This window comes from Octodon degus, unplaced genomic scaffold (assembly GCF_000260255.1).
Source record: "Octodon degus isolate 3935 unplaced genomic scaffold, OctDeg1.0 scaffold00083, whole genome shotgun sequence".
In the NCBI taxonomy this organism is placed as follows: domain Eukaryota; kingdom Metazoa; phylum Chordata; class Mammalia; order Rodentia; family Octodontidae; genus Octodon; species Octodon degus.
In genome coordinates, this window is record NW_004524659.1 from 2,645,874 (window position 1) to 2,657,187 (window position 11,314).

At 47.3% G+C, this 11,314-nt stretch overlaps 1 protein-coding gene across 1 annotated transcript in view; it reads left to right on the top strand.

The window, feature by feature from the left end:
• The first annotated feature begins 3,815 nt into the window (after positions 1-3,815).
• Positions 3,816-11,314, top strand: part of Ccne1 (cyclin E1) — a 10,485-nt gene continuing 2,986 nt past the window's right edge. The window contains exons 1-7 of the mRNA XM_004636820.2: positions 3,816-3,839; positions 4,304-4,355; positions 4,463-4,550; positions 4,769-4,837; positions 8,862-9,007; positions 9,115-9,250; positions 11,081-11,227. Of these exons, the coding sequence (XP_004636877.1) occupies positions 4,333-4,355; positions 4,463-4,550; positions 4,769-4,837; positions 8,862-9,007; positions 9,115-9,250; positions 11,081-11,227 (609 nt within the window). The 5' untranslated portion in view covers positions 3,816-3,839; positions 4,304-4,332. The remainder of the gene's footprint in view (positions 3,840-4,303; positions 4,356-4,462; positions 4,551-4,768; positions 4,838-8,861; positions 9,008-9,114; positions 9,251-11,080; positions 11,228-11,314) is intronic.

An 11,314-nucleotide genomic window follows, 5' to 3' on the forward strand; every position in this document is an offset into this window, starting at 1 on the left:
AAAAAAAAAAAAAGAAAGAAAGAAAGAAAGTGAAAGAAAGAAAGCGAAAGAAACCTTAAAAAAAAAAAAGTGTTCTTTTTTAAACTAGGACTGGAGAGATAGCGCAGCAGCATAAGTGCCTGCCTGGCAAGCCCAAGGCCGCTAGTTTGATCCCTGGTATCAATCAATCAATCAATCAATCTTTAAAAAATTTTAAAAAGACCTACAGATGCTCTTCAGCTTCCAATAAGGTTATAGATATGTTGTGATGTTAAAGTATTGTAAGCCAAGACTGCATTTAATACATCTAGCCCGGGCTGGGGAGATGGCTCAGTGTAATAACTGCTTCCCTGGCAAGCGCAAGGGCCTGAGTTCAATCCCCAGTTCTGCAAAAATAAAATTAAATAAATAATAATAATAATAATAATAATACATCTAGCCTACCAGACATTCTAACTAACCTCGCCTACCTTGACCATGCTCAAAACACTTAGGTTAACTTTCAGTGGTGCAAAATTGTCTCACACAAAGCATATTTGTCCACAAAATGGTGACTATCTCATAATTTATCGAATACTGCACTGAAAGTAAGAAAAAAAAATGGTTGTACATGTTTTGGCACCATGGTAAAGTGGATTCTTAAACCGTAGTGAGACTGGGGCCTGTTGGTATAAGACACATTCGGTAAAGCAGTGTACCAATCCCAAATATATAGTTCAATTTGAAGTTTTATGTATAGAATCACCATGTATGGTGACAACCCTGTAGCTGCCACTCAGATCAAGAACAATGTAGTAGCCAGAAGTCTCTCTTGGTCTCCTCCTGGTTATTATCCTTACTCCAGAAGTAACTACTATTCTTTTTTGTTGTTGTTGTCTTGGTTTTGGGTACGGCATCGAACCTGGGATCTGGTACTTTTCAGACAGGTACTTATGCTGCTGAGCTATCTCCCTGACTCTTTCATGCCACGGGAGCCTAGAAGGTACTTGCAAGTGACAATCGGTTCAATACTTCTCACTATCCTGTAAGCTGTGGAGGTTGGCCGGTGTGTTTTTCAAGCATTCATTCACAAATTTGTTTTAGCTGCTCACCGTGCTCCAGAGAGTAACAACTGCTCTGATTACCAGTCACCGTATTCTTCTCTTTTCTCCTTCTGCAGTATATGCTCTATCACCCAGCTATAACCCCAACCCAATTTTCCTTAACATTAAAGAGAAGGAAATTTCAAATATATGTTTCTTGCTTTTTGTGCTCAAAATTATGTCCAAGAGATTCATTTCCATTGCTGCATGTTTCAGTGATTTGTTCATTTTTTATTGTTGCATATTATTCCTTTTGTGTGTGTAGAGGGGTGATTTTCGGGCGACAGGATCTCACTACATAGTCCAGGCTGACCTGGAATCTGCAGCAATCCCCTTGTCTCAGCCTCCCAAGTGCCGGGATTACAGGCATTCACCACCATGCCTTACTACACAACAAAACTGATTTAACCGTTTTATTGTTCATGAACATGTCAGCTTAGACACAAAGCATCTGGAATTCTCATGTTTTTTTTAAAAAAATATTTATTTATTTTTATTACATTTATTTATTATGTGTGTGTGTGGTGTGTGTGTGGCCAGCTCAGCCCACCAGGGGGCGGGTCTGGCTGGCATGTGGTGCTGGGGATCGAACCGCGGTCCCTGTGCTTTGGCAAGCTTGTTTCAAGTAGGTGCTTTAGACCACTGAGCCATCTCTCCAGTCCCTGGAATTCTCATGTTTTGTTGGTGGGAGTGTATGTTGCAACAACTGCTAAAGAAAACTGTCTGGTCTATCTTCGTTACAGTAACTCATTTACTGAGCATTTATTGTATGCCAGATAGAGTCTTGATTCATTTGCATGGTCTCACTTAATCCTCCCAGTACCTCCAGGAAGTAGAGCTTCGGCATCTGTGAAATAGGATCATCATGATAGGATTATTGTTAAATTCAACTGAGATAACACTTTGAAGGGTTTAACTCCAAAAGCCATTTTGGAAATGCTATCACAAAGTAACCAGCATAGGGTTGCACGGTCAGGTTTTGTGGCTGGATGTTGAACAAATCATCTGTTAGCTTGGCCTCAGAACGTCCCAGGGCACCACAAATATGCTAGTCAGGATCTCTGGGGAAGACATGAAGCACATTCTTTAATAAGCCCAGGCTCAGGGCCAGGGATATAGTTCAGTGGCATAAACGTCTGCCTGGCAAATGCAAGGTCCCAAGTTCGATCCCCAGTATCACAAAACAGAAAAAAACCCAGGCTCTGACTTAAGTGGCCACTGAGGGAGATGACACAGAGACTGTAAATGAGCATCAGTAGACTTTGGGGTGTTCAGAGCCCTCCCTTTCATGCCACTGGAGGATAGAAGGTACTTGCAAGTGACAATTGGTTTAATACTTGTTTCTCACTATCCTGTAGTGGAGGTTGACCGGTGTGTTTTTCAAGCATTCATTCACAAATTCGGTTTAACTGCTCGCCTTGCTCTGGGCAACAAGCCAGGAGAGGATGCCTCAGCCCGGGGTGGTGTCCAAAGCCTGTGCCTGTAGCCCCAGCACCTGGGTGGCTGAGGCAGGAGGATCACCGCAAGTTCGAAGCCAGCCTGGGCTACTAAGGAAGACCTTGTCTCAAAGAAACAAAACAAAAATCAAAAACTGAGCCCTATAGCAGTGAGGGTGAGACAAGGTAGGCAGAGGGATGAGAACACAAGGAACAAGACACATGGTAGCAACGTGAAGGAACTGGGGCAGGGCAGGAAAGCCCAAACTAAGGATGGTTGCCTGGGGATCCCATCCTTACAAAGGCCTCCAGGTGTGTCAGGACTGGCTGCGGGGGAGGGTCGTGTATGCAAGACACGCAGGAAGGTGCGAGTCTAGTTGAATAAATGAATAAACGATTGCACTCACAGATGAAAGGACACGTGGCCAGAAATAACAGCTCGTCCCCGGGGACACCAGGCCTACAGCTCTGAAGCCCTGGTTCCTGGCCCAGGCACCACGCGCTGCGACCTTGGGGACATCCACGCCCCGGACTCAGGGCCCGGAACTCTGCGTCTGAGGGGCGGAGAGGACGTGCAGGGAGGGACAGTGCGCGCGCGCGCGGCGGGCAGACAGACGGACTGAGGGACCGAGGGCGGGCACTCCGGGCCAGGCGCTTCCCTACATCTGCCGGGTCAGGCCCAGCGCGGCCGAAACCGCGGCTCCCCGCCGCGTTTACGCTTGGCGAGCGCCGGCCACGCGGCTTCTCGCAGCTCCCGCGCCGCGCGGCCCCGCCCCCAAGCCCTTCGGCCCGCCCCCGCGGAGCTCCCGCCAGACTTCTCCCGCGTCCGGGCCGCTCGGCCCCGCCCCCTCGCCGAGCGCGCCGGCCCGCTCTCCCGCGTCCCGCCCCGCGCAGGCCCCGCCACGGCTTCGTGGTCCCGCCCATCACGTCCCGCGTCCTGTCGCTCCGGCGCGCAGGCCCTGTCACTTGGCTCCGCCCCCGCGCGGGTTCAGTTCTTGAGACCCCGCCTCTAACCCCGCCCCATAGCGAGACCCCGCCCACATGTAGCCCCGCCTCCAGGCTCTCCGAAGCTCCTCGCTGGCTGGCGCCGCGGCGGGGGCGGAACGGGGCGGTGCGAGGGCGGGCCGGGGCTGGTTCCGCGCGCTGGGATTTTTAAATGTCCCGCTCTAAGCCGGGCGCAGGAGCAGCCGGCTCGGCCGCCAGCGCGGTGTAGGGGGCAGGCGCGGATCCCGCCACCGCCGAACGCTCTGCCCGTCGCTGTCTCCCGCCTCTCGGCTTCCCGCTCGCCTCCGGCCTCCCGCCTCGGCTTGTGCGCGCCTGCCTCTCGCGGACACGGTTTCGGGTGAGGCCCTTGCCCGGCCGCGGGGACTGGCGCCTCGGGCGGGGACTCTTGGGGCTCCCGGGCCGTGCCGGGTCGAGCCCGGGGTGGGGGTGGGGCGCTGGGTGTTCGTATCCCGGGGGCGTCAGCGCGAGGTGCCCGGGACAGGGTGCCTCAGAGATGGCTCAGGACAAGGTGCTGAGGGGAGACTGAGGCAGCCCTGGTCCCGAGGGGAGCGATGGGCAGAGAAGGAACTGAGGGGGCTGTGTGGGCCCCCTCCCCCACCTCGGCCTCGGACCCAGGACCGCGGGCTGCGGGCGCCGCCGCGGGTGACAGGCCACCCCGGCCCATCGGCCATTTTCCCGGCCGGCCCGGGAGGCTCCCGCCGCCACCGCCCGCGCGGGAGGGGGGAGGGGTGCTGGGGCGGGCGGGCGGCCGGAGCCCCCTCCGCTGGCGTCCTCACCCCGCTGCCCACCCCGTGTCTCCAGGCCTGAGGTTGGAGCTCGAGCCCTGCACCATGCCAAGGGAAAGGAAGGAGAGGTGAGTGGCTCGGCTGCCTGGGGAGGGGAAGGGTGCGCTCTGGTGGGGGAGGGGCGGGCCGAGATTTGGGAGCGCTCACCTCTACTTCTGCCACCATGGCTTTGCAGAGATGCCAAGGAGCAGGACATCTTGAAGGATGAAGGTGGCACCGAGCTTACCGTTCGCTCCAGGAAAAGGAAGGCAAATGTGGACATTGTGAGTACAAAGAAGACAGGTTAAGAAGTGTTCCCCCTTCCATCTTAACTTGGGTACCAGACTTGGGGCTGTCCACCAATATATTGATGGGGCTCAGCTTGCGGGGGGGTACCCCTTTGGCAGAAATGGCGCACAGAATCTAATGAAATGTCCCCCTTTTTCTTTCTCTGTTTTTGTCTTTCTTCTGTTTCCTTGGGGTGGGGGCTTTTGTATATTAGTTTTTACAGGACCCTGATGAAGAAGTTGCCAAAGTTGGCAGGACTGTGAACGACCAGTCTGGCAGTCAGGTAAGTCAGCTGGTGGACTGGTCCGCATGGAGGGCCTCCTGCTCTTCTGGGCCCTGGTGGGTTCATACTTTCTTGTCTGCTGCTGAAGATACTGTGGTTAGGGTTAGTTTTCTTCTAACTGCAGTCCCAGTCCACATGGCCAAGCGCCATGCCTGTCCTGCACTGTGGGATTCCAGGAAGGGCTGTGTTCCTGACTGGCGTCCTCTGAAGTTACAGATACGTTCTGATGCCTTGGGAGAACCAGAGAGGGCTTCTGGGCTCTCCCTTTGCCTGTGAGGAAACAGACTCAGGAAAAAGCAACTTAAAGTCCTGCACAAGCTAGGGGCAGCGTTGGCCTGTAGGCCTTCCAATGGCTGGTGAACTGGGGCCTCACCAGGTGAGGTGATCCTCTGCTTCATCTCATATGTAGCCGTGTTTTTTTAGTTGTGACACTTAAGGTCTTCCCATTGCCTTTAGATTTTATTTATGTTTATTTATTTATTTATTTATTTATTTATTTATTTAGAGACTGTCTCACCATACAGTTTAGATTCTTCTTGAATTGTGAAGCCCAGGGAGGCCTCAAACTCATTATAGTCCTCCTGCCTTGGCCTCCACAGCGCTGAGAATATGGGGCATGCACTACTACACCCAGCTTCCCATTGCCTTTAAGTCAAGCTTACCCTTTGTGGTCCTGAAAAGACCCTCTATCCCAGTGATGGCAAATCTTTTAGCACTTCCAATGTACAAACAGACCACTGCAACAGCCATGCCATAGGTTGCCACCTTTGCTCTAGTCGATCTAACAGTTACCTACCCTGGCTAGGTGTGGTGGCAACACCTGTAATGTCAGCACTTGGGAGGCTGAGGCAGGAGGGTCACCATGATTTAGAGGCCAGCCTGGGCTACACAGTGAGTTCAAGGCCAGCCTGAACTACATAGTCTCTTTCTAAAAATAAATATATAAGATTTAATCTAAACTGGGCATGATGGTACAGGTCAGTAATCCCAGCACTGTGGGAGGATGAGGCAGGAAGATTTTGAATTTGAGTCTATCCTATCTGTAAGTTAATAACAAAGAGAGACCTTGTCTTAAAAAACTCAAACCAGTTACCTACCTTGCTATTGGGGCTTAACATGGCCTTAGCAAGAGTATAAATGGGACAGTCTATAAAATGGGCATCTCAACACTTGTTTATTGATTACACTATTTCTCTTGTCCCTTAAGGGATTTCTGCCAAAGTTCTTGCATGTAGCCTGATATCGTTATAATACCAGAGGCTTCTTGCAGAGAGAGTGTATTATCTCTTTACCTCCAGAAGTGGCTGGAGAGTGTAGTTAGGGCTCTAGTGGGGGAAGTGGCCTGTCTCCAAACTAGCTCTTCTGGCCTTTTGCCTCTATTACAGATGAAAACTGAGCAGGAAGTGTTTGACCTGAGTGCGGTGTCCCCCTAGGTTAGCAAGGACAGCACTGAGTGGCAGCCATGACAGCTGCTGTGAAAGTAGGATAGGTTTCAAAGTGATGGCCACCTTGTGTGGTATACCGGAAGTCATTGTGCATACGGGTCTAGTAATGAGCATGTTTGAGGAGGACCCATTGAATATTGAGGAAGGGGTTGGTTTCCCTCTCTGTTAAGAAATGCTTCAGTGTAGCAAAGAATGAAATTGTGACTCCCAAGTTCTTTTGTCTTTTCCTTAAAAAGGCTTTCAAATCAAGCAAGTTGATTTTATAGATATTATAAAAGGAGTCCCTGCTTTGTAGAATTATAGATTGTTTTCCCAGCTGTGTTTTGAACAGCAACATCCAACCGAAAATGAAATGAAGCTGTCCGCATTGACTTCTTGGAGTTTTAGATTCCTTGAATCAGGGATAACCTGAGCAGTGCTTTGAGTGTCTAGGACACGGTGGCTCTGTGTCTGGACCAGACAGGTGATAGCTGTGCTATGTAACTAGCGTATTGTTTCTCACAAGAAGACATTTTCACAGCTGTCCAGAGATTAATGATGCCAGGTTGCTGCACACTTTGTAGGATACAGCTTGAAAATTATCTTATGAATTAATGTGCTTATTCTTTCCCTGTGGAGATTCCTGAAGCTAGACTTTGCAGGTACATCTTTTTTGCTAACTACACACAATTTTTCTCTAAAGCTCATCCCTGATCAAATTTTTAGTAGGAATTCTCATACTAAGTTCAGTTTAACAGCTTCTAGGCCACAGAACTTTTGATGATTCTTAATCTGAGGCCATTCTTAATGGAAGGAATGCCCTGTTACCTGAAATCTACCTCTCATGGCCATTTGTTGTCTAATTTTCACAAGGGACCCAGCGTTTTTATCTGAAGCAGAGTCCTAAACTGTTACATGCCTCTCAGAAAGTTCTATATAAAGAAGAACAGTGTCATAAGGAGTCAGAGATAGTTAGCAGTAGTCAAAGGTGGTCTCTTGCTTTTACCCCTTTCCTTCATCAGTAAAGTCACATCTTGGTTCCTTTGAAACCTGCTCTACAGCAAGCTAGAGCATAGACTTTGTTATTCTCCCTCATCCCCTGGCTCCTTAAAAAGCTGGCTTTGGGAGCCATTTTTCTGCTATGGTTCACCTAATTTGTCCAGGAGCTGGAGCTGGGGAAGGGCTGCCAGTTTATCTCCAAAGGCCTGCTCTCACACATGCCAGCCATCTGGCCTTGGAGGGTGGCACCCTTGTGCCTCCAAAACTAGAATTCATTCTTGAATGAGGAGCAGCTAGAGCAATTGTAATGTGAACCTTTTTGAGTCAAGGAAATGCTACTAACACACCATACTAAAACTGAAAGGAAGTTGCCTTTTGCACAGCTGTTGGCAGGAGCTATCAGGGATAATTTGCATGCCCAATTCTTTGTACAGTGAGTGGAGAAGAGTCTTTTCCAGCTTTGCTTTTTTTCACTAGGAGAGGTGATTTGGCTTCCTTTTGAAGGTGTCCTCTGTCCTGTGTTTGGGAAGGGGCTCTTAGAACTGGAGAATCCATGTTCATTTATGCTCATTCTAGTTGACTATTTAGCTCTCTGGTCAACATTAATGGTCTCTGATTCAGGAAGAAAATGACAAGTTCGCGATCTGCTTCAAGACCATAGAACTTTTGATGATTCTTAATCTAAGGCCATTTTTAACGGAAAGGATGCCCTGTTACCTAAAATCTATCTAGTGTTCACAAAGGACCCAGCATTTTTATCTGAAGCAGAATCCTAGACTGTTAAGTGCCTCTCAGAAAGTTTTGCATAAGGTAGAAAAGTGTCATAAAGAGTCACATGGTCAGCAGTTGGCAGAATTGGGACTCCCAGGCCTTCCGCACTAGCAGTAGTGTTATGTGCTTAACAATTCTTTCAGTCATTGTTTTACAGCAGAAATTATCCGAAATGGCAAAATGACCTTAGTCTTTTCCAAATATAGAAAACTGAATAAAAGCAAGTCTCTGAAATCTTCTAGAGAAAAGCATATTTTGATTTTTTAAAGATACCATAGTTCATTTATCAGATATGTAAGTCTTACTCTGTGAGGCTAAGCCCTAGGGTAGGAATCAAAGGTCTTCAGGAGTGTCTCTCTCTATGGGCTTCTTAATATGACCTGTGACCATTGCTTGATTTAGTTTTAACCAAGTGGCTATGCTTGCTGTTTTGAGTTAGGGAAAAACAAAAATCCCCATTGTATGGTATATTTGGCTCATCTTTCCAAACACCCAAGCTGTGTGCTTTATCTTACCTTTCCTGTGAATCTTGCTGTTCAAGCACTTCACCTGAAAGCGATGATGTGGAGGATAAAAGGCTAGCGATTTCCTAGTTTTCATAGGAATTTACTGCGTAGATTACTAAGCTAGTGACAGAAAGGAAAGGCAGGAGTCGTTACTGTACTGTGGCTTTTACATATCCATGTCACCTTCATCTTAGGCCAGGAAAAAGAGGTCTGGAGATCACTCCCCAGTATGGAGATACTTCTACAGTGCTTCTGATCTGCAAGTTAGTGAATGTACAGATAGCTGGTTTATATCAAACCTTTTACAATGTTTTTCGTTTACAGTCCTGGGACAATAATACAGCATGTGCAAACCCTTCCTTGATGCCCACACCTAACAAACAAGATGGTGAGCCAGAATATCCAAAGTCTGCCTTTGTGCCTCGGAAACCTGCCCCGCCACCCAGGGCCTCGCCGCTGCCTGTACTGGAGTAAGCATTGACCCTGCCGCATGGCCTCTGCTTTGTAGTCCATCCCCTCATGCCTTGTTACACACATGTACGTTGACACTTGATGGGGTTTTTTAACTTTTTTATAGCTGGGCAAATAGAGAGGAAGTTTGGAAAATCATGTTAAACAAGGAAGAGTCGTACATGCGCGATGAGCACTTTTTGCAGCGACACCCTCTTCTACAGCCTAAAATGCGAGCAATTCTTCTGGATTGGCTAATGGAGGTGAGTTCAAGATTTTCATTCACTGGGAGGATTGACCATTTCTAGATCTTTGTATGCTGTTATCTCTTGCAAGTGTGTTTTGGTTGATTCCTTCTGTACCTTCAGTATTTGTAAAGCTTCATGGTATGTTTATTGCAGTGGTCTTTCTAATGTTTTTACTTGATGTTTTTTGTCTTTTGGGGATCTTTGAGACATATAGCTCAGGCTGACCTTGAACTCACAGCAGTCTTGTCTTAGTCTCCCAAGTACTGGGAATACAGTCATGTGCCACCATATCCAGGTTTACTTGCACACTCTTTTCTGTTCTTTTGAAACAGGGTCTCACTGTGTAGTTCAGGCTGGCCTTGAACCTAATGTGTAGCTCAGGCTGACCTCAAACTCTCAGTTATCCTACCTCAGCCTCCTGAGTGCTCAGATTATAGGTGTGTACTACCACGCCTGGCTACTTGCATTCTTAGAAGAATTTTCTAAATTTCTTTACTCCTAAGATATTTTAAAAGTTGGCATCTGATTTTTTTTCCATCAGAGGCTGCAAAGGCTGGGTGCAGTGGTACACACCTGTAATTCCAACACTCAGAAGGCTAAGGCAGGAGGATTGCTGAGTAAGGCCAGTCTGAACCATACAAGATGACCCTGTCACAAAAATTAAGTACATAAACACAAAAAACAAATAGTGGACAGTACTATCTGTGCACCCTTTGGGGACTTGTCATTCTGAGGACTACTAGGCCCCAGTTGTGCTGGTCCCAGGATCAAATGGCAGGGCGGGCCCTTAACATCGAGGTGCTGCAAGGCCCGGCAAGACACTTAACTTTGAGTCTTAGTTTTCTCATCTATAATATTTTCTAGCAGTGTCTTCTGTTCAGAGTTCGCGCAGATTAGAAATGGTGTATGTAAAGGTCTTAATTCGTATATTTTCATTGATCCCTCAAAATACTGGTAAAACTGAAATCCTTGGCAGTCTACTTTTAAAGTACAGGCCTTCCAGTTGCTTACTGTGCAGCCTAGTCCTTGCCACAAGCGCTTTTGAATCGTTTGCATTACTGTGTAACTCCTGGAAGCATTAAATGGGCTTTGGGCTCACAGGGGTTACATGAACAGAGAGAAATAGTCACGGGCACACACTGCTTGAACACTGCCTAATCGAGCCATGAAAAATGCTGCTAAAGATCATATTAAAAACTGATGGTCTGGGGCAAAATCACCGGCCATCCAGAGCCACAGGTTGACATACCTGTAGCATATCTTAGTCCCGTAGGTTTCAACTCGTGAACATGAGTTGACCGAGGCTGTGTTTTATGTCACGTGGGCGATGCCTTTATACTTGGAAGGAACACTGTTCAGGTTTTTTTTTTAAGGAATATTTTTATAAATTGCCAAATATAGCTTAATCTGGACTTTAGAGATTGTGGTGATTGATGGGATTTTCTAGCAGAGTTCCATGCTTGGTTTCCCCGGCTCCTTTCTCTGTGCTCACCCATGGATACACTGACAGAGGACATCTTGTGTTCGGGGGTGGTAGTATGGTAGGAAACATTCTTTGAGAAAATTCAGAAATTTGGATTTATTTCTGTGTCTTATTTCATATAAATGATGCTTTCCCCAGTCCTTTATACCTTTCTTCTCCAGCCTATGAACCTTTGTTCAATCTTACTGTATAGATCAGAGAACACTTAATCCTTATGTGTGAGTTCTAGCTTCTCACTGTGCATGTACTTAGGGTCAGCCCGGGTACCCATCAGAAAAGTAGTTACCTTTCTTAACTCTCTTGATTGGAGTATTTTCTTTCCTTCAAGTAACTGTTCTAAAATATACTGAACATTTTTTCAGGTGTGTGAAGTCTATAAACTTCACCGGGAGACATTTTACTTGGCACAAGATTTCTTTGATCGGTATATGGCGACACAAGAAAATGTTGTAAAAACAGTTCTACAACTTATTGGGATTTCGTCTTTATTTATTGCTGCCAAACTTGAGGTAACTCATTTTTAAATATTTCTTATATAACATGTTCACATGTTCTGTTCCTTGACCTATATTGAGATAGAGAAGAGATCAGCTATT